The 23,242-nt window shown below is 41.1% G+C and overlaps 1 protein-coding gene across 4 annotated transcripts in view; it reads left to right on the plus strand.

Moving 5' to 3' along the window:
- Positions 1-12,892: 12,892 nt before the first annotated feature.
- Positions 12,893-23,242, plus strand: part of EPSTI1 (epithelial stromal interaction 1) — a 96,909-nt gene continuing 86,559 nt past the window's right edge. Inside the window, exon 1 of one of the 4 annotated variants that reach the window (XM_027064907.2) lies at positions 12,893-13,236. In XM_027064907.2, the coding sequence (XP_026920708.2) occupies positions 13,058-13,236 (179 nt within the window). In that variant the 5' untranslated portion in view covers positions 12,893-13,057. The remainder of the gene's footprint in view (positions 13,237-23,242) is intronic. The other 3 variants (XM_027064908.2, XM_053216007.1, XM_027064906.2) reach the window with 3 other exon arrangements.

The following is a 23,242-nucleotide window of genomic DNA, read 5'->3' on the forward strand; positions in this document are numbered from 1 at the left end:
TCTCCTGCAGAGAACATTTACATTATCTGTAAAAATGCTACCATCACACTACTGCATGCTTACAATACTATTTATAGATCCAGATTATTGGGTATGCCATTGTTAACTTGTTAAGTAATAACTATAAAAAACAAAAACCTTTATGATTTCCAGTGTGGAAGGATCACATTTGGCCCCGAAGTCATGTAAAAGCAAATGGGGAAGAGTGGTTGTACACAGAGGGAAACAGCTTCAGAGAGTCGCATAATTCGCTCAAGGTCATGCTGCTTTTAAGAAGAGACAACATGGGGAACTTTTCTTGTTTAAAATTCCTAAAGTGCCCGCGTCAGTCATCTCTTTGGAACACATCCTAGCCAGAAGTAAACACCTGGTTTGAAGCACAGATTGTTGATGGTACCAGAGAACGAATCCACCTATTACTATCATAATAGAATACTTTTGTTTGCTTCATTTATTTTCCCAGCGGGTTGAACATTCCTCTTGGCATATTCCGTAACTCAGGAGCATGTTTTTTTTTTTTTAATTTTTTAATGTTTTTAAATTTATTTTTGAGACAGAGAGAGACAGAGCATGAGCAGGGGAAGGGCAGAGAGAGAGGGAGACACAGAATCTGAAACAGGCTCCAGGCTCTGAGGTGTCAGCACAGAGCCCAACGCGGGGCTAGAACTCATGAACTGCGAGATCATGATCTGAGCCGAAGTCGGTCGCTTAACCGACTGAGCCACCCAGACGCCCCTTTTTAATTTTGTTTTAATGTTTTTTTTTATTTATTTTTGAGACAGAGACAGACAGAGCATGATCAGGGGAGGGGCAGAGAGAGAAAGGAGCATGTTTTTTTTCTTGGATTAAATACACCCCCTAAAAGGGAATAACAGCATGATGATGCAAGGCCATTTGCGTCTGAAAAGCATTGCTGACAAACACAACTAGAAAATACAAAACATTGATTTTTTGTTAGGGTCCCGACTTCGTGTTTTGTGGCAGCCTCTGTGTGAGTATGTGAGGTTTTGAGACCAAACCTACTGGGTTGTTTTAATCTACCTTGAGCAGTAAAGAACCCCTATCTAGTACTGACAGAGTACGAACTGTGCCACTTCCCGCACATTTTTCTTGTTCTTCCTACTTTACAGCCGTGATAAGTCATTGAATGCACAAGGGAGTATGGCTGATGTGGGCTTGCTCTTCAAAATACTTTTATTTCTATAACACTGTGCCACAAAACTCATGTCATCAAGCTGACGTCCCCATATTCCAGCCACAAGAACAGTGTGAGCTTCTCAGGGTCAGCTGCACGGGGGCCAAGCAGAACCCACAGAATCTCTGACAAACAGATTTCCCAGATGTGTGTTCAGAAGGAGTTTTGAAAGCACTGTCGAACCAGAAATTTGTTACATCGATAAACAATGTTTATATCCTTACCTTTTCCACAGTCTCCTAAAAAGTGTCAGGTATTCCATTCACGGAACAGCCTGTGTTTTAGTACACTCTGTGTGCATATTTTGTTGTCCTTTGTTCACAGGCCAGCCGATGAGTCTGCTCTATGTGGTACAACACCTACTCTATCACAAACCTCAAAAAAAAAAAACCCAAATTGTTGTTCTGCGAGCAGCCAGCACTTAGTCTAGGCCTAATGTTCTGAGAAATGACCTACGGGAAGCAATACAAAATATAAGTTCAAGACTTCTCCCTATATATATATATATATATATATATATTTTTTTTTTTTTTTTTTTTTTTTTTCAGTCTTCTAAGCTGTTGTTTTGTTACAGTTTAGTAACCTCTCTGTAATGTCCTTCTGGACAAAAAGCAAGCCAAGAGCTGCTCCTAAAGGAGCTGATAAGGATGCCTTATGAACTGTAGTGTTGTTTTTCATCTACAGTGCTGATTCTCAACCGTGGCTGTACATGGGAATCCCTGGCAAGTATGTAAAACCCCCAGTGTCCATGCTGTACCCCAGACCAATGAAATTGGAAATCTGGGGTGGGACCCAAGCCTCAGTGATTCTAAAGCTCTCCAAGTGATTCCAAAGTATAGCCAACATTGAGAACCACTGAGCTAGAATATAAAGAGTTGGTTCACCAACTGCAGTGTTGGTCAACAGCTTTTCCACCTTGTGTTCCTGATCGGACTTGAGTTTCGGAGGTTCGGGTATGTCTGTTTGTTCTTACACTCTCAGTGTTCACCCCACACCACCAAAACATTGGCCTGACTCACTAATGCCCACTCCTGGATACCTATACATTCTTACGAACTCATGGGCCTAGATCTGGAGTAAGCAGGGAGAGAATTCTAGTTCTCCTTCGATATTGATGTTTCTCTTCCATAGTGATAAAATTCCTTCTATAATTTAAAACTAGGGAAAAGGACACCCAAATTCTCTTTTCTGTTTAAACTCACTTTCTAGGTAGTCTCATCCAACCACTTGACTTTAAAAACACTTCATAAGCTAATGAGTTCCAAACTTGTATCTTCAGTCTGGACATCTTCCTTGAACCCACACTTGAACTTCAACAGCTTACTCTACTTGGATGTCTAATAGGCTCTTAAAACTCGACATGTCCAAACGTGAGCTCATGACAATACCCTTCCTCACCACCAATACCAGAAACACCCGTCTCACAGCCTTCCCTAACTTCATTGATGGTAACTCTATCTTCTAAGGCTGAAAACCTACATATCATCCTTGACTCTTTTTTTACAAGTCAAATCCAATCTGTTTCTGTTCATCCTACACTTAAAATCCTGTTCATTATACTTTTAAAATATATCAAGAATCTAGGCATTTCTCACCACCTCTACTGTGTGTGTGTGTGTGTGTGTGTGTGTGTGTGTGCACGTGTGCACATGTGCATGGTACAAGCCAACATCATTTCTCATCTGGATTATTGCAGCTGCCTCTCAACTTGCCTCCCTGTTTCTACTCTTGCTTTTCTTCCTATCTATTCTCAAAATATCGGTGAGAGTGACCTTGTTAAAACATGCTATATCATGTTACTCCCCTGCACCAAATCCTCCAAATGCTTCCCATTTCACGCAGAGTAAAAGCCAAAAGCTTTACTATGACTTAAAGGACCCTATATGGTCTGGCCCCATATTAGGCTTTTATCCTCATTTCCTAGTACTCTCTCCTTCTGCTCACATCAAACTTTTTGTTGTTTATCAAAGACAGACATTCTCTCACTTCAGGATATTTGACTATATTCCATTTGCTCAAGGCTGAAATTCAGCTGGGTGTCAACATGGGGCCCTAGGGAATGTTTTTGAACTGTATTAGCTTTTATTGGGTGGGACACATGCTGTGATTGGTCAGTACCTGTGTCATATTGGTTGTTCAATGTTTTGAGTATCAACACGCTCTTCCTGTACCCTTGAATCCCTGAGATCCCTATTGAGAGGTCACAAGAAGATATTCCCTGGCCACCCTATCTAAAATTTCATACAGATTTTACTTCCCATTCAATTTCCACTTTAATTTTTCTCCTTGTACTTGTATTCGTTGTCCATTGCTGCATCATGTATTACCCCCAACATATAGTGGCTTAAAAAAAACATTCAGTATGTGTTTCCCCCAACAGTTTCTGGAAGGCAGAAATTCAGGAGCAGCTTGGCTGTGTGGTTCTTGTTCACGTTGCACCAAGATGTCAGCTAGAGTTAGGGTCATCTTGATAGGGGCTGGAGGTTACACCAAATGGTCGTCTTCAAAGTTGGAGGAAACTACTTAAGGGCAAGAATAGCAGAACACAAGAATCATTAGAGGCCACCTTGGAGACCAGCTACCACAATACGACCACTGGTCCCCACAGGTTCACATGCAAGTTATCCTCATCTCCTCCCAAGACCCCCTCCCCCCAAGTCTCATGCCATTACAGCATCAGCTCAAAATCTAGACTCTTGTTATCTAAAGCAAGTCTGGTGCAGGTGAGACTCCACACATGTAGTTCTTGCGTATAGCTCATCCAGTATGGTTTCTTTTGACCTGAGACCTGTGAAGTAAAGGGTCAAGTTATCTGCTTCCAACGTATCCCACATAAAGTGGTAGGATGTGCATAGGATAACCAGTATAGGTGTTTATTCAAAGGGGGAAAATGGGAGGAAGTTGGTGCCATTGGGCTATAGCGATTCTAAAATCTAGCAAGATAGGGGTTGGTACTTCCTTGATTAGGACTCAAGGCATGAGAATAATTGTTTGTGGCATTTGGCTACACACTGTGGGCTTTAAGTTCTGCCCTTTGAGTTATGTTTCCTTTTCCATGAAAAACAACCCATGTATGTGGTTGCTGGTGTTCCCCGCCTGATCTCTGTCATAATGAGACTTTTCATTTCATCATGAATCTGTCCCTTTCAGTCCAAACTGGTGGTATTTCTGAAAATACAATTGTCTTAAAAAGTCTGAGGGGTTTTTTATAAATCTTACTTGGCCTTATCCCATTGGACAAAAACCATATCTTGTCTTCTGTCTTCTTTGGTCTTCTGCCAGACTGTTAAAGGACAACATTTTTAAGCTTCTGAAAGTTTTATTCTTTGACTGAATGGTTCCTTGAGATATTTATTTCCTTGGATCGTTCTGATGTCTTCTTAACAAAGGAATTAATAGCCACTCTCGCATTTTCCACTTTAAATCAGGCTTTCATGATGGTTCTCTGATTTGATCTCTTCCTGGAGCCAATTCTTAACCTTAGCATAGTTTGCCATTTACAGAGGTTGAGAACTGCCAAAATCAGCAATTCCTAGCTCCTTTTTGGGCAATAACCTTTCATTTAGGTTATCTCTATCTTCCCACATCTTACTATAAGCAGCAAGAATGAAACAGGCAGGACCTTCCATATTCTGCCTGGCTATCTCCTTACCCAGCTCACTTAGGTCATTAGGTACCTTTGCTTCCCACGTCACCACAGGTAACGGTGCTGCTATCTAACACCAAATAACAGGGACCCCTTCTATAATGTTCCTAAACTTGTGCCAGCATTGTCCCCAAAGACTTTCCAGCTTCTGCCCTCAGACCAATTCTGAAGCCAAGCCCATGTTTTCATTTTAGACTGCACCACACTTCCAGGTGCTATAATCTATAAGTTGTTTCCTGCTGCATTACAATTTATCCCAAATTTGGGGTAGGAAGCGAGAATCACTGGAGGCTGGCTTGAAATCTGATTGCCTCAGTATTTAACAGTATCTAACACATTACATATTTTACTTACTTGCTTTGTGAGTTGCCCATCTAGAATGAAAGAATGTGGCAGAGGGATTTTTCTTTAATGTTTATCTATTTTAGAGACAGAGAGAGACAGAGCATGAGCAGGGGAGGGGCAGAGAGAGAGGGAGACACAGAATCGGAAGCAGGCTCCAGGCTCTGAGCTGTCAGCACAGAGCCCGATGCGGGGCCAGAACTCACAAACTGCGAGATCATGACATGAACCAAAGTTGGACACCTAACCAACTGAGCCACGCAGGTGCCCTGAGAGATTTTTGTTGGGTTTATCCACTACTATAGCCTCAGTGTCTGGTTTATACTAGATACTCAAGAAATGTGTGTTAGGTGACTAAAGTAAGACTACACTTCCTGGCCTTTCTTGTAACTAGGTGTAGCTGTGCAGCTAAATTTGACCAGTGAAGTGTGAGCAAAAGTGATGAGTACAATCTCTGGGTTGTACACCTAGAGGTAAACTCACCCTGCAGTTTCCCTTTCTCCCTCCTCACTGGCTGGATTGTTTATGCATTTGATGTAGATAGGGGAAGCACCCTAGAGAAGGCAGAGCAACACAATAGAAGCCTGGACCCTTGACACCATAGTAAGTAACACCATCACTGTGCCAGCCCTGGCCTGCGTGTGCTGAGACTAGCACCTAAGGGACAATTTCTAAGCTGCTAAATCACAGTTATTTTGAGTCTCGACTATTGCGGCCGAACCTGTAGTTTAACTAATCTAGGTGACGTGAGTGAGAGGGGCTAGATAGAAACACCATCATGCCTGAAAAGAGCTTGAGGAAGTTAGAGAAATGGCCAACTAGCCCTTTAGGACGACAACTATAGAACTTCTCATATGTAGTATTACACTGTAGGAATATACCACCGTTTATTCGTCGGTTATCTTGTCTTTGCCTTATTTCACGTAGTTTTCTGGTTTTGTTAAGATATAATTGATATCCGTCGCTGTATAAGTTCAAAGTATACAGCAGGATGGTTTGATTTACAATCCATCTACTATTGATAGGTATGTAAATAGTTTCTGTTTTAAACTCAGATGAATCATGCTTGTACTGGACTTGGTGAGCACGTGAACAGTGGAATGTCTAGGTATGAAAATACTCGGCCCTAGAAGGTTCTGCCAATTTTCCAAAAAGGCACTAATTTACCAGTCCTCTAGTGGAGCACGAGAATTTCAGTTTCCCATCCTGACGCATGGTAGCTTTTTTTTTTCATTTTAGTAATTCTGTTGAGTGTATAGAGGTATCTCATTGTAATTTTAGTTTGCATTTCCATATATTTACTAGCCATTTGGCTGTCTTCTTTTTTTTTTGAAGTTTATTTACTTATTTTGAGGAGGGGGGAGGGGCAGAGAGAGAGAGAGAGAGAGAGAGAGAATTCCAAGTAGGCTCTGTGCTGTCAGCACGGAGCCCAATGTGGGGCTTGAACCCACGAACCCAGAGATCATGTCCTGAACCAAAACCAAGAGTTGGAGGCTTAACTGACTGAGCCACCCAGGTGCTCCTGTGAATTTAAACAGTATTGATCACTATATTTATTGAGGATACCATGTTGGATACATGGTACTGAGCACTTTATGCTTACCTAACATGTATGACAACTATCTTCAGTAGGTTTAGAACTCATTCCATTCTATAGTTGAAAAAACTGAAGCCCTGAGATGTTCAGTGGTTCACCCAAAGTCTCTCGTGTTATAAGTACTGGAGACAAGATCTAAACACAGGTCGATCTGACAAAGCCTGAAGCGTGCATGCTGAACCCTTGTTGAATAACATGGGATTCACTCCCTTTCTTCAGACTGCATGAAACTTCATTATTGTAACCATTTTCATCACCCTCCCTTTGTCAGAGATTGTTTTACTGGAGCCCCAAAAGAGAAGCCATATAGTTGGGTGGCTGCTGAGGACTACTCAGGAGAGTCTTGAACTCCAGCCGCTGTGGTATGCCTGCAGGGAATTCCTACCCCACATCGCACTCTTGGAAGCCTACAAGGCCAAGGGAATTTCTAACATGACTCCTTTCTACAAGTAAAGCAAAATAGGAGGATCCTAAGTTTTATCCATAGAAATGGAACTCTTGTTGGCTGCCAGAAGATATTAGGGATGGAATACTGCCCCAAAATGTCTACAGAGTGCTCAGGGCCTTCCAGTTATGCCAACGGAATTCCAGCTGCACTGGGGACTGTACTCCTGTGACAGGCGTTTATATATTGGTAGGTAAAACTATATACTGCTTTATTTCTATTCTGAAAGGGATTTCAAGATAAAACACACTGAGGATATAGCCTTATGATGTTTTAGCAATTGAAAGCTGGGAGCTGGTAGAACCAAAGTTAAGAACTCTTTGAGGACAAATTTAAGTATTATTGGAAAACATATAAAGTGCTTGCATTGACAGCTCAAAAAAAGCCACAACACGATCTTCCATTTATATGGCATCAAGGTGCAATTTACGAACCACTTCCACAAATGTTATCTCATTTGGCCTTCACAAACCCCCGAAGGTAGATTAGACAGCTGGTCTTATTATGATTAATATTTCATCTTACAAATGAAGCAACCAAAGCTCAGAGAGTTTCAGTGTTTGCCCGAGGTCACAGAATTCTTAAATGGCTCTGCCGGGTCTCAAGTTCAGGTCTTTCTGCCCTTTGCCCCTATGCCATACTCTGTTACATACCTGGCTATACTTACAAAGGATGTGAATACCCACAGGAGTTGGCTTGGAGTTAAGACGTCAGGACAGTCAGAAGTTCCCTAAGAGAGGGCATTTTTGGAAAAGGCATAGTGGTGGGGTTTAAAATGGGTAGTGCTATGGAAAGTTTCTGTTTGGTTCATTTATCATGGCTAAAGAAACTCTTCAGGGGAATTTCTCTCCCATGCCACTGACAGAGTCTTCAGAACTTTCCCCAGTGAAGGGAAATTTCTTTCATCCCTGTAGCCAGCAGAGGTCTGGTGACAGCTACCATACAGTGTGACAACTCAGAGATGGAAGCCATTACGTTTTCCTCAGATATGAATTTATAAACAAAGAAATGCAGCCACCTTCCGGATGATCGCAAATATTATTAAAAGCACATTTCTCCTCATTTCCCCAAGTGACAGTATTCATTGTCATCAGAAAAACAGAGTGAACAAATGTACATCTTTCCGTTTCTACACTATGAAGCTCACTATTTTAACACAGTTAAAGAAGAGGAATTCTAACCCAAATTTAGCATGTTTTCTATTCACAAAAATTTGACAAGTTGTACAAAGCACTGTCTATTGTAAAGATTATTTGACCACATAATTATAGGGATGAATGTTGGAGTGCAACGGTTTTTATTAATGTTGATTCTAATAGGTTTACAGACTTTGCCATAACCGTTCTGGGAAATAATACAAAGCTGCTCGTGGGGAAATTATAACAAATGAAAAGCATTCCAAATTCTGGATTTTGTCAAAAGATATATATTGTCACAATCATCTTCCAAAATGTAGAAAGCTCTATGTGGACTCAGAAGACCTAAATTCGGTTCTGCCACAAAGTTGTCACACAATACTGGAAGTCACTTGACTTCTCTAAGTCTCTGTTTCCTTCTGTCTAAAATGAGGTGATCTTAATCAAGGGGTTAGCATAAGAAGGTTCTGTCTGTTCCCCACTGTAGCTGCTGGGTCTGATGGAGTGAATGGTCTGTGCTTATTATTAATAAATATTTATTACCTGAACTTAAGGTGACTTATAATTGTAGCATTCCATGATTTATGGCATAAATTTAAAGAATTTCTAAAGAATGTGATATTGCCACAAATATGCTCTTATGCAAACATACACACACACACACACACACACACACACACAAAATGAGGAGTGCCTAGTAAAGTAGTCACTGATTCACGTAGATCCTTTGTTGGAAAAGAGAAATCAAATCTTTAACTGCTGTCCTCACCCTACTGGATTAATCTAACTTTTCACTGCAGAATCAAATTTAAGGAAGCATGACTTTTTGGAATTTTCAGAAATTAAGATTTTTCTCTTTCTTTCTTCTTTCTTTCTTTCTTTCTTTCTTTCTTTCTTTCTTTCTTTCTTTCTTTCTTTCTTTCTTTCAGTAGGCTTCATGCCCAACACAGAGCCCAGTGTAGAGCTTGAACTCAGGACCTTGAAATCAAGACCTGAGCTGAGAAATTAAGATTTTTCTTTCTTTCTTTCTTTCTTTCTTCCTTCCTTCCTTCCTTCCTTCCTTCCTTCCTTCCTTCCTTCCTCCCTCCCTCCCTCCCTCCCTCCCTCTCTCCTTCTTTCTTTCTTTCTTTCTTTCTTTCTTTCTTTCAGTAGGCTTCATGCCCAACACAGAGCCCAGTGTAGAGCTTGAACTCAGGACCTTGAAATCAAGACCTGAGCTGAGATCAAGAGTCCAATGCTTAACCAACTGAACCACCCAGGTACCCCTAGAAACTAAGATTTTCACTGAGACATTTTATGACAAGAAACAGCTGAGAATCTATGTCTGTATTTATTCACACTAATGAGAGAGTAATCGAAGGCAACTAATTTAAAAACCAGATATGTATCTTCATTTAGATCCTTGGAAGATAAAAGACATACTTGGATATGTTAGCATAAGCCCAAATTGGTGAAGTTTCTTTTTGATTTCATCTTATCTTTAATCTTATCCCAGCACGCTGGGCTAAAACTGCTCATTGTAGCCTTGAATTGCCATTTCCTATCAATGTCTCATTTTACAACGTTTTCCTTTGTGTATCCTTTTGAATCGTCTTTTTCTTTCCACTTTAGCTTCCCTCTTCCCCAACCAAAATATCTTTTGCTCAGATTAAACTCCTTTACCTAAGGAATGAATAAATGATTATTTCCCGGATGCAGTTACATTTTAAAAGAAAGCCATTTCCTAAGGGAATCTTTAATTGGCCAAATTTCAGGCCATTTAACAATCTCCCTAGATTTCAGGTAATCCCCCTTGTCCTTTAAAATATACAGGTAATTGTCTAGTACAATGATTCCTTGAACTTTCAAAGCCATGGAGCTCTTACTCAAACAAAATCAGGTAGCAATCCAGTAAATAGAAGAGATAAGGGCTGAGGCAGGGGTGGGGATCCAGAATCTTCTCCACTCTCCCTATTTCTCTCCACTAGCCATTGCTGCAGAGGCACACATCTCTGAGCAACCCTAGTAAAAGGCCAGCCCATATCTTCACACAAATACACAGACACATAAGGTGAAAGAATATGTGATATGCAAATAGATAACCCACTCTCAAGTATCTTAAAGGAGCCTGTAATGTCTACTGCAATAATAAACCACATTCACATTTTTTAACACTTTAGGAATGTAGCAAAATGACAAATGAACAGAATAAGCAATCTAGATTTTGCCTATTATCCTCTATTTCTATTTCATGTTTGCAACTTGGGTGTGCTACGCGGTCGGGTTTTAAAATAAATACGGTCAACCGACTGTATTCCTTGAAGTCAGCGTTACTCGTACTAGTTCCTTTAGAAGAACTGATTTTCCTTTATTCAAACTTTGAATTGAATCCAATCACCAAAACAACTTCTTTCTTATCCTCTGAAATAAAAGTTCCAGTGGTATTTTCCCAGCAGTTGACAATTTGAAGAAAATTGCCTCCAGGAAGATCACCCAGATCCACTTTTGGGGGGACTCTGGAACTGCTTTTCTCACCCTGCAGGCACCTACAACCCGGAAGTTCCCCAATCAAAGTCTTTCACCCTTGCCAGAAACCTGTCCCTCCTCTTGGTTACTGATGAATGGTTCTGCTTTCCTCCTATACACAAAGCTAAAACCTTATAGTTACCATCAAACAGCAACCATTAAGTTACTGGGACTCTAAGCTAGGCATATTACCTAGATCAGGATTTTCCAACCTCAGCACTATTGACTTTTTGGGCAGGATGATTCTCTGTTCTGGGAGGCTGCCCAGTCCATTACAGTATATTTAGCAGCATCCCTGGCCTCTACCCATTAGATGCCAGTAGACATACCCCTCTCCCCCTTCTAGGCTTCACAAAAAATGTCTCCAGGCATTCTCAAATGTCTGCTGGAGGCAAAATCAACTGCGTTTGAGAAGCGTTGTTGTGGATTGTCTCTTTATTCTTCACAGTATCCCACAAGGTACATATTGTAACTTCATTCCACATAACGCAGATCAGGAAACTGGGCCTCTAGGGAATTGAGTGACTTGTCCTTGGTCATGGGGCCGGTATGTGGCAGAGCTGGGTTTCAGAGTACTGTACAAACTGTCTCCCCATCTGTCCCATTTGCTACCTCTGGAGCTCAGGTCCCTTCTGCATCTAGTTTTTTTTTTTTAATTAAAAAAATTTTTTTTTTAACATTTATTTATTTTTGAGACAGAGAGAGACAGAGCATGAACGGGGGAGGGTCAGAGAGAGAGGGAGACACAGAATCAGAAGCAGGCTCCAGGCTCTGAGCCATCAGCCCAGAGCCAGACACAGGGCTCAAACTCACGGACCGCGAGATTGTGACCTGAGCTGAAGTCGGACGCTTAACCGACTGAGCCACCCAGGCGCCCCTAGTTTATTATTTTTTTAATCCAACTATGTTAACCTTTCATTTGGAACGTCACGGTTTTGTCCCCTCCTTCCTATTTCCCATGCTGTTGCTTTAGCTCAGATTTCCCACCTAGATTATAATAACTAGGCTTTTAGTTTCTCTCTCAGATTTCAGCCTCTTCGTTTTTCAATCTGTCTTTCACATTGCTGATAGAACTTTCTCAAACATATTATTACATAACTGCCCTAGGGAAAAACCTTCTGTGCCTCCCACGTTGCCCACAGCAGGGTTCTCGAAAGGTGGTCCCAAACCAGCCTCATGGGTATCTGTAGGAAACTTGTTAGAAATGCAAATTCTTGGGCAAGCTGAGGGCTAGGCAGCAATGATTCTCCAGGCAGCCTTGCTCAGTAATTGATCAAACATTCAAGAAGTATTAGTTTCATACCCGGTCTGTGCAAGACATTGGGCAATGATTCGACTATGGAATGGAGAATTTTTTCCTTCCAAATTTGGACTTGCAAGACTCTGTATCTGTAGGTCTGGGGGGTGAGTCTCAGCATCCATATTTTTAGAAAGCTCCCAGACGATTCTGATGTGTAGTGGGTTGATCATGACTGTCCTAATGCTGGCTATACAAAAATGAGAGAAATCTCTTCCCTCCCATAACCTATGTGGTAGGAGACACGTAAGCAAACGCTAATGCCGCCATCATAAATAACAAGAGCTTGCTTCCCCTCTTTTGGGCTTTGGCTTTTGGTTTCACTTTTAGCTTTTGATTCCACTTCACATTTCCTTTAACTTGAATGTATGTGCACAACAACGTAAGGCAAAATTTTGTTCAGATGATTTTATTTATTCACCTAATCTCTGACGTTCCAAGGTTAATCCATTGTTCAGGGTCTCAAATTTCCAGCAGGAACCTCAAATTAGGGGTTACCTATTACACAGCCCTAAAGTACCTTTGAGGGTTCTAGTCCCCTTGCGGCCACCTCCTCATCAGGCGTCCGTGGTTGACCACAGGTCTCTTCATTATCCTCTAAGGTGGCTGCGAGACCTTGAACCACCACGGGTAGGGGCGGAGCAGGCTCACTTCTCCCCGCCAGGGCGGCGCAGCGAGAGCCTTCACCCGCGCTGAGGTCAGAGGGCGCCCGAGTGGAGCCCAAATGGGGAAGTCCTCCGGGGGCGGGCGCACCTGCCGCTGTTGGCGGGAAATCGAAACTCAAGCTGTTGAAACCGCTGCCCCTGCCCTTTCGAATCTCATCTCGAGACTCCCGAGGCGTCCCAGCCCGCGTCCCCGCCGCAGCGGCGGCCGGGCACCCGCGGACTCAGAGCTATGTTCACCCGCACTCCGATGGTGGGCTCCGGGCTCGGCGCCCCCCCCGCGCCCCGCCCGTCCCGGGACCCCCCCGGGCGGCCTCGGGAGCCGGGCCAGCTGCAAGGTCCCAGACCGGGTTCGCAGGCGACCCCCCAGAGCCCTTCGCAGGAGAGCCCACGGCTCGCCGGCCAGCGGTGGTAAGTACTTAACAACCCGGCTTGGGGGCGGGAGCCCAGACCTCAGACAGACTCGCGAGCACTTCCTTGATCATCGGAGTTTGAAACCACGGGGGCCCAGTAACGGGGTTTCTGAGAGAGTGCAGGCTCGTTTGCCTACCCAAAAGCTTTCAGGAATTATTACCTTATAAATTGAGTGTGCCAGTCTGCGGTTCTTTGCTAAATAACAGCTCTCGTTCCTTTCAAGAACATTGCTTCCCCGATTCTCGTGACTGGCTACAGGATTGAAAAGACGTGTGGAGAACTCGCCTGAGCTTCCTACGAACTTTACAGGTGTCTCCAGAACTCATACTCTTTAGCATGAATTATTGTTTTCCTTCCTGGTTTAAACCATCGATGCCCTTAAGTGGTGTCTCCGCGTCAGCTGCCGGGGCAAGGGCGGAGAGGGAATGTGTTATGGGGTAGATGCTCCAAATGCTGGCTTTGGGAGCACGCTTGCATCTCAGCCAAGTTCCCAGATAAATGACCTCTTAGGACCAGAGGAGTGGGACCGGGTGAGGTCGAGAGTGGCCGCAGGGTTTCCTGTCATATAGGTAACCTTGATCTTGGTCTTTGGTTCAGAGTCTACAGTTGGTACCCTGAAAACGTTTGTTACGCCGCGTCAGTGATCCTCGCTTTCCTCCCAATGGAAGGAGCTTCTTTAACAGGATAGTATGGCTACACAGGGCTCCGGAAGTGCTGCTTCTGTGCATTGGAATCCTCTGAATAGTTTCATTTTCAGTTCCCCCCTTTCCATCAACTTGTAGTCGCACAAAAGACCTGCTGGTTGCCAAGGAACAGTGTATCACCGTATGACCCGTAAACAGTAACTTTTCTTTCATCCCTTAACTTTGAAAGAAGTCATGAGTACTGGGCTTTCGATATTATTCCACTTAGGGTTGCCCTTAGATGGGGTGGGTGACCCGGGTGGTTGCAGTTAGAGATTGCCGCGTTTGTCACCTTTGCGGAATGAGAGGTGTCTTGCTACAATAGAGGTTCATTAAATTCAAGTAATCTCAGTAAGCTGTAGCATTTAATGTAGCAGAGGTCATGGGCATACAGTCTCAGGTTGATGATGAACGCCCTTTACATGCCTTTTTGTTGTTAAAGAGCATCTAGTTAGATACAATCATTTATTTGCAAGCTCATATCATCTCATAAATATTAGCATTTGCATCTATCTGTTTTTTCTTTTTCTTTTTCTTTTTTCTTTCTTTTTTTTTTTTTTTTTTGGCTGTCAACATCCCCAGAATCTTGCTGGACCAAATTGCTTGGAAAGGGGCGGTTTTCTAATTCATTGTCCAGGCCTCCATACCTGAAGACCTCACTGCATACTATTTTGTGATTTTTAAGATTTGCCGATAGACCATTAGAGAGTACATGGGAGAGTTGGCTTTCACAGAGCTCTTTTATTTTTAAAAAATGCGAACTGGTTGCAATAAGTAGAGTGTTATAAGACTCATTCCCTTTTAGGTGTTCAGTAGAGGAGATCCTGTTTGGACCACTCCGAATTCTTACATCTCCATTAGTCACTTCTATTGTTTATTCTCACTTGTATCCTTTAATGGAACTGGAAAACCAAGGAAAATGGTTGAGTGGTAAATAATATCTTAGTAAAATGCACACACAAACCCTAAAAGAGGGCTTTATTCTTTTTTTTTTTTTTTTTTTTTTTGGAGCAGAATTATAGCATTTTCTGGTGGGAAGTAGAGAAAAAGGAAGGATGAAGTGCTTAATAAGCTTCATTTGTTCATTCTCAATATGCGCTTATTTACATGACAAAGGATTGGGATTTAACCTTGTATTGTGCACATCTTTCCATTAATTCCTTAGGGAAGTGCCAGTGAGGGCACAGGAGCATGGGCTTTGATGCCAGACTCCATGTTCTCATTCTGCCATTACTTGCTCTCTGAACTTCAGCAAGGTGCTCAAGGACTTTATGCCTCAGTTTCCTCATTACTTAAAATGAGATAATACCAACCTCTGAGGGCTTCTTTATTTGTGTGTAGGTGTATGCGTAAAACAGAACTTCATGCCTGGCAGGAAGGAAATGTCCAGTAAATGTGGGATGCTGACAAACTTAAATTCATTTAACAGATGTTAATTGATCAAGTACTGTGCCGTCACCCTGAAGCGGAGTATTTGTACATTGTAAAAACACACTGGTTTAAAACACCTACTTCCATGTGGAGATGTTAAGGCAATCTCTTAATATTTTAAATGACTCCTGAGAACCTCCAAATAGACTCTAAGGCAAGGCTGTGTTCTTGACTATGTTTGGATTTAAATAATTATAAGTGCTAATTCATGTTGGCTTTCCCAATTATTTTTAGTTGGTGATTTTTATCTTGTCCCTAGGTATCGTAAGCAATTTACACAGATTTAAAGAGAAGAAAGGCTTATATATACTTCGAATCCAAAGTAACAATTTACCTTCACTGTCCCTTTCAATATTTTGCTTTTGTAAAAAAATTTTTTTAAATGTTTGTTTATTTTTGAGAGAGAGTGAGAGAGCACTAGCAGGGGAGGGTCAGAGAGAGAGACAGAGAGAGAGAGAGGGAGACACAGAATCCAAAGCAGTCTCCAGGCTCTGAGTGTCAGCCCAGAGCCTGACATGGGGCTCGAACCCACAGACTACAAGATCATGACCGGGGCTAAAGTTGGATGCTTAAGCAACTGAGCCACCCAGGTGCTCCAATATTTTGCTTTTTTGTAAATATCTCCCACTCACTTATATAATTTCTAGATAAGTATATGATTAAAGCATGGGTTTAATCTTATATATGAAGAAGGAGATTTTTCACCTGACTTTACCCAATTCTGGGCAATAGACTCTTGCTTGTGATAGCAACACAGGGTTCCCTCAATTCAGGTACTTGTCTATAATCATACCTGGAAATAGTCCTTTAGCTTGATGCCATTTAAAGTAAATAAAAAGATATTCTGAAAATGAACCTATAATGTGGAATCTTGCTATACAATTTACTTTAACATCAGGTGAACTGAATTTGTATATAAATTAACATATTTGTGGCCTACTTTATGCTGAGAACTGAAGAGAGTTAAAGATAAGCAATAAAATAACATGTAACAGTTAACATGTGAAAGTGTGTTATGTATATTAACTCAGTCCTCACAACAATCCTGTAAGAAGAGAGGATCTCTAGCTCTGGATATTTAATTACGAATTCAGGGACAAATAACTACTCAACAAGAGATAAGCCCTTATATGGCTTATAGTCTAATTGATGGGGTACACAGTTATTAGATAATTATAGGAATAACAGTATATGCACTATAAAGGAAAGCCAGGGTCTGAGTTCGTCTTGGGAGCAGGAGAAGCGTTACCAAGAAGTGATGTTTGCGCCGCAGTCTACAGGCTGGTTAGGAGGCGTGTGGTTTTTTTTCTGCCATCAAACACATTATTCCAGCACCAACCAGCTTCAGTTCAATTCAGTTCTGACACTACCCAGAGTTAGTGCAGACCCCACAGGTTAGAGCTCAGTTTCACAAAACTGCCCCTGTTTCAGACACCAGCCACAAATGGGGTCCCCAAACTACCCACACTTCTGCCTGGCTGACTACAGATGTGGGGGTTTCCGTGACCTCTCTTCCCCTAGTTTTCTAGAACGAATCAGAGAAATCATGGAAACTGTTGTGCTTACGATTACAGTTTTATTATTAAGGATACAATTCAGGAACAACCAAATGGGACAGATGCAAGGGTAGGGTAGGAGGGTGGGGCATTGCACAGAACTGCCAGGCCCTGTTTAGGTGGGCCACCCTCTCCGCACTTGGATGTGTTCACCATTCTGGGGGCTCCTCAGTCCTTATTCAAGAATTTTTATTCAGCTCCATTACACAGGCATAGTCGATTAAATCATCCTCTAATCTCATGGTTGGTTTTCCTGGCAAATCACTCCTATCCTGAAGCATTCTGGGGTCCTCTCGTTAGCATATAATCAACACTCTTATCACGTGGAATCCCAAGGATTTTTGGAGATCTGTGCCGGGAACCAGGGTTAAGGTCTAAGTATTTATCTTTTATTATACCACAGGAGTTTATGTGGCCCCTATGACAGCCAGGGAAACTTTGTGTTCTGATGTCCTTCAAAAGAACTTACTGTGGGGAGCGTAGTCAACTGGTAGCCCCAGCTGCCACCATCCATTATGCCCTTTGTTCTGAGAGCACTCTTATTCTGCACCCTTCCAGCCAGTGTCCGAACTTTCCAGGGTACTCATGGAAGCGTGTTCCTGGCCTATGTGGGACTTCTCTATTGGGCAGCTTTTGCCAGAAGACTCCCCACTGAACTCTCCGAGATTTTCTCAGAACTATACAGCAGTCTGAGGCTCTTCCCGCTCAATCCCCGCCTCCCCTCTCTCCTTTCATAGGTATCAGACCTGCTCTTGTTCTTGAGGCTTTCACGGCCTACCCGCGCGCATTCCACTTCGGTCCTTCCTAAGCGTTTTCCCCCAAAACATCTTGCATGTCTAACCCTGTCCTGATGTCTTCGAAGTGGAGGACCCAAGCTGACACAACCTCTCAGATACACCACAGCCCTGATTACTAACTGCTTAGACTCGATGCTGTTGAAGTGCTATATAAGTATGCTAGGGAAACCCACTCCTTTTTCTTATTTCCTCCCTTTGCAGTCCTAGTTCCCTCATTTCCTTACTCAAAACTTCAATACTTTTCCCAGTTTGCTGTGCTCCAGGGAAGGAAATAAACCTGGTAACTCATACCCTTTGTCCTTTTCCCTTTGTCCTCAAAGTCTCAAGGAACAGTGAAGGGAAATAAAGGATGGCTTGATAAGAGCACTTATTAATGGCCACTTCCCAATTTTTCTCTCTTTTCTCCTTAAAGAGCACTGTGAAACATTAGTATGAAGCATTTTATAGATATAGGATGGGGTATAAAGTAGAACATATAGTCATTAAGTTATAGCGTTCAATTTTTATGAGCATCACTATTGGAATAATTGTTGAGTATATTCTGAATCCTGAAATATAATGTCTTATGTCTAAGACAGATCATCAAAAACTTATGTTCTTGACTCACCTCACTTGATTCTGAACTGGCTACATAAAATAGTCTTAAATTAAGTACAAGTTTTTACAAACTTATAAGAACTGCTTTCACTATTTCTTCTTCACCGCAATGCCCCAAATTTCTCTTCTGAATCCTCATATGACTCTGAGAAAGTAAGCTTTTGTTTATAGATGTTAAATGGCATGAAAGCATCAGGTTATTATTCCTCCCTGGGGATGGAGAGCTCCAGGCCCTTTTAGCACTATGAAATAATAGTACATGGGAAGAGAAAAATCTATGATTGATTCCGATGAGTAATCTTCTTGACGGCTCAATATAGATGGCTATTCATTAGAGGACTATAACTCAATCTTCAGGCAAGGCTCATAAGCATTCAGAAAGTTTGTAAAACAACAGTGTTTAACTCTTAATGATAATTATATGGCTCAATGAGCTTGTTAGGTGTCTCAATGATTACTATATTCTACTAGCAAACTAATCAGTAGAACTCTGCCTATCTGACTTATTTTAGAAATGAGCTGTATGGCAAAGCATTCCAATACTATGGTAGCTTAAAGTAAATTACTTGTGACCTAGAATAGTCAAAGTGGGCACCCCGAGAGAATAAAACCGAAATAGCAATCAATAGCTTGAACTCTTATGTCTTGAACTCTTAACCATGTGCTAGACCTCGTACTACGCATGTCCTATAATTGCTTTTTCTTGATACAGTAAACACTTTGCCACTTTACAGTGGAGGAAACTGAGTCTTTGGAGATTAAATGATGTCCCAGAGTCTCATGGCTTTTTTTTTTAGTAAAAGAAGCAGCACTCAAACCTGAGTCTATCTACCTAAGTCTAGATCCCGAACACGATACAGAGCGGGAGGAAGGAGTGGGAGTGCAGCTAGCTAAGCTTCCATCAATTGTCATATTTTCACATCAAGAAAATAGAAATTCTGTAGGCTAAAGGGAGTGGCATTGTACAAACGGTAATGTGACCTTTATGTACAGCTTTAAAATTATTTGGACAAAGAAGTCGTTTGCAAGAATGAAGTTTCTGTGGGGGTTCTCTTGTCTCTGCTGCTTTTCTTAAATGACAGCTTGGTGGGCTTGCATTAAAATAATTCTCTTACTGTTTCTGTTTATGAGCAACCTAAACAGCATCCTGCCTTCCAGTGATCTTTCAGACTTCTGACCAAAGGCTAGTGTATGCAACGCACCTGACGTTCATGATCTGGTACATGTGTGGGTAGGTAGGAGTTCATATATAACTGAAAAAGTCTTCACAAAACAACTCTCACCTTCCTTCTATGTGATGAACACTGACCTTTTCTACACTCATTTGTTAAAAATAAGCCCGTTAAATTGGTTTCATGACCCATTAGTGGGTTACCTGTATAGTGTGAAAAGCATGGTTCTGTGCGTGGCAGAAGAGATTGCTGGAGTGGATGGAAAGGAGAGACAGTCTGGTTTGCTTAGATCCACTTTCTCTTCCTGTTTAGACAGGAGGATCGAAATTATGGTTGTGTTTAGAAGGAATTTCCAACTTTTCTGCACTGGATTTCACCCCTCGGTATGGAATACATTTGGCAGTCCGCCAAGTCTTGGGGCGCAATCACTTTTGCTCAAATACAATATCAAAAATGAGTGGGCATTTCTCAAAAAGTCTTTGACAGCTAAAACAGTGAAACAATAAATCAACAGGATGATGAAAGCCTGAAAATACATAATACCTGCAATAATCAGTAGACGCATAGCAGAAATGAGAAAAAAGAAACTTAGTTCAATTACACAGTAAGGTTACTTAACTCAAAGTCAGTAGAATGCTGTAAGGTTATACATATTGTTAAGGTTAATTGCGTCTATTCAGAATCTATTTGAATCTGAAACAAAAGCTTAACAGGAAAAAAAAATCATCAAAGATGAAGACTGCTTTTGAAGGGTCTGTTCTGTATCAGAGAATCAGCTAATGACGATCGTCCTTTGTTCTGTAATGTTCATAATTTTCCCCCAAATATGAAACTTAAAAGGCAGTCTGTTAAAATCCGATAGAAAACCTAACGACGTTTATCATCATTAACACTCAAGGGCTAGTATTGCCCAGTGTATATTTTACTGGTGCACCAGAGAGTGGAAATCCTATGCGACCTAATCTTGTAAGCAAATCTGAGCCCCTGCTTGAAGTCTTAATTTTAAATATTTCCTCATTGAAAAATTCTTTTTTTTTGGAATGTTTCCCCTGATTGTAAAAATAAAGTTATATCTGCTTATTATAAGAACTCAAACATTACAAAAATAATATACAAAGTGAAAGTTCCCTGCAATTCTAATCCTTAGCAATAAACACTTCAAATGGTTTGATATGATGACATTTAAATTAATTAATTAATTAATTTTAATGTTTATTTTTGAGAGAGAGAGAGAGCGCATGAGTGGGGGAGGAACAGAGAGAGGAGACACAGAATCTGAAGCAGGCTCCAGGCTCTGAGCTGTCAGCACAGAGCCTGGTGCGGGGCTTGAACTCATGGACTGTGAGATCATGACCTGAGCCGAAGTCAGATGCTTAACCAATTGAGCCGCCCAGGTGCCCCAAGACATATTTATTTTTAAAGTGTAGGCTGTGCTTTTTGACTCTTTAGGCCAAGTAGAAAGTCTTAGAGCCATTATGCCTTCTGATTTCTATTGCCAATAGAAGGTGACAGGCAGGAGAAGATATGTTCTCTTTCTAATCTTTATTTTAAAACGTGATTGCCCGCTAACTTACAGGCAGATTCTATTCTCACATTGATTTATTATTTAGTTGTGCAAGGAAACAGCCCTTGTTCTAACAATGGAATCTTGGATAATATCTTTTATGTAGTACTCTTCCCCCACGTTTCACCTGACTAATCATGAGGAAGTCATCAATGTTTCACATTCAGATTGTGAGGCATTCTATAAATTCTATTAGACAGTTTACCTGGTGTATTAGGGTTCTCTAGAGAAACAGAACTAATAGATTACATATATGTACTATATATTATATAGATTATCATTATAAGTATATAATATTTATTACATATATAATATGTATTATATATGTAATATGCTTATATATTGTATATGTTTGTATTAAGAGATTATTATTTCATATATATAAAGAAATTTATTATAAGGTTATAAGGTATTGGCTCACATAATTATGAAGGCTGAGAGGTCCCACGATCTGTCATCTGCAAGTTGGAGACCCAGGAAAGCCACTGTGTAGTTGGAAGTTCTAAAACTGAGAGAGCCATGGTGTGCATTCCCCTCTAAGTGTGAAGGCCTGGGAACCAGGAGTACCAAGGGCAGGAGATCAATGTCTCAGCTCAGCAGTCAGGCTGAGATTGGTTTCCACCTTCCTCTGCCTTCCTTGTTCTGTTGAGGCCCTCAAGGGACTGGATGATACCCCCCCCCCCCCCCCCCAAGAGGAAGGGCCATCTGCTTTACTCAGACCATGGATTCAGATGCTTACATTTTTCAGAAACACCCTCATGGACAACCCAGAAATAACGTTTAGCCAGACACGGGGGTATCCTGTTGCCAGGTCAAGTTGACACACGTTAACCATCACACCTGGACTCTTCAGAATTGTTAGTCATGAAAGGAAGAAAAAAGTCAAGGAAACAGTCCAGGATTATAGGAGTCTATAGAGACTTGTCAAAAAACAGGCGTGTGTAATCCATGATTGGATCCAGGGTGTGGTGGGGGTAGGGAAGAATACTTAAAAAATTGGAACAGTTTAGAAATTTGTACAGAGACTACATAGTAATATTAATTTCCTTGGGTGTGATAGTTTTTAATGTGTAAGTAGGGGAATGTCTTTGTTCTTGAGAGACACAGGTGAAAGTATTCAGGGTTATGCATTAATGACTCTGCAGCTTGCTTTTATATGGTTCAGAAAAAATAAACATGAAGGGAGTGAAAGAAATATGGCCAAATGTGAGCAATCGGTAAATATAGGTAAATAGTATATGGGTTTTCATTTTACTAATATTTTAATTTTGCTTATAGGCTTAAAATTTAAGATACAAAAATAATTTCAAGTAATATTCTAAAGTTTTCTATGCCTCTCTCTTTTTTCCTTTATTCTTTTGGAATCTGGATAAATTAAAAGGAAGTTTGTCATGGAGCTGTATACTTAAGATTTGTGCAGTTTGCCTAAAAATATTATATCTCAATAAATAATTTAGCAAAAAACCTGGGCTCAGAACCATGCTGTCTTCTACAGAAGACTATATACTAATCTTTAACGAGAGATTTATCAACACTACTTTGTTTCATGTAGTGGTTCTTATGACTCCTAAGACATGGATGAAAGGAAAGAATCAGGAACTAGGATATAGATGTGAGCGGCAAATGCCAGAACCAGGAGGTAAAAAGACAGAAAAACTAACTCACATACATTGTTGAAGAAGATGGGGCAAAGAAATGGAATCGCAGAATATGATTCAGGACTAGGTTTTATTACATATGGTAAAGGAGGTGTCATATTACACATAGGTTATATGTAATTATTATATTACAATTACATATAATACAATATCTCCAATTAGGTGTCTTGAGCAGAGATGGCTTTGTCTATTTGTTTCTCGCCTATGAGAGAGGTCTGAAGGTAGCTAGCCTACGGGTGATGTAGTACAAATAACAGGAAGACATAATAGAACATATATTTTCTAGCATTGTCCTAAGTACTTTATGTCTGTACTCTAAGAAGTAGGTAGTGGTTAGCCCCATCTCACAGGTGAAAAAAATAGAAAAACTTAGTAATTTGCCCAAAGTTGTAGGTAGAACGTAATGGAATTAGGGTTTCAAGCCAGGCAGTTTGGCAATAGATTACCACTAATGTGGAGGTTTTATAGTCCCAGAGCACCAGATTGCTTTTGTCTTTCTGTTCTGCCATTTTTAAAAATGTTTATCTATTTTGAGAGAGAGAGAG

This window comes from Acinonyx jubatus, chromosome A1 (assembly GCF_027475565.1).
Source record: "Acinonyx jubatus isolate Ajub_Pintada_27869175 chromosome A1, VMU_Ajub_asm_v1.0, whole genome shotgun sequence".
NCBI lineage: Eukaryota > Metazoa > Chordata > Mammalia > Carnivora > Felidae > Acinonyx > Acinonyx jubatus.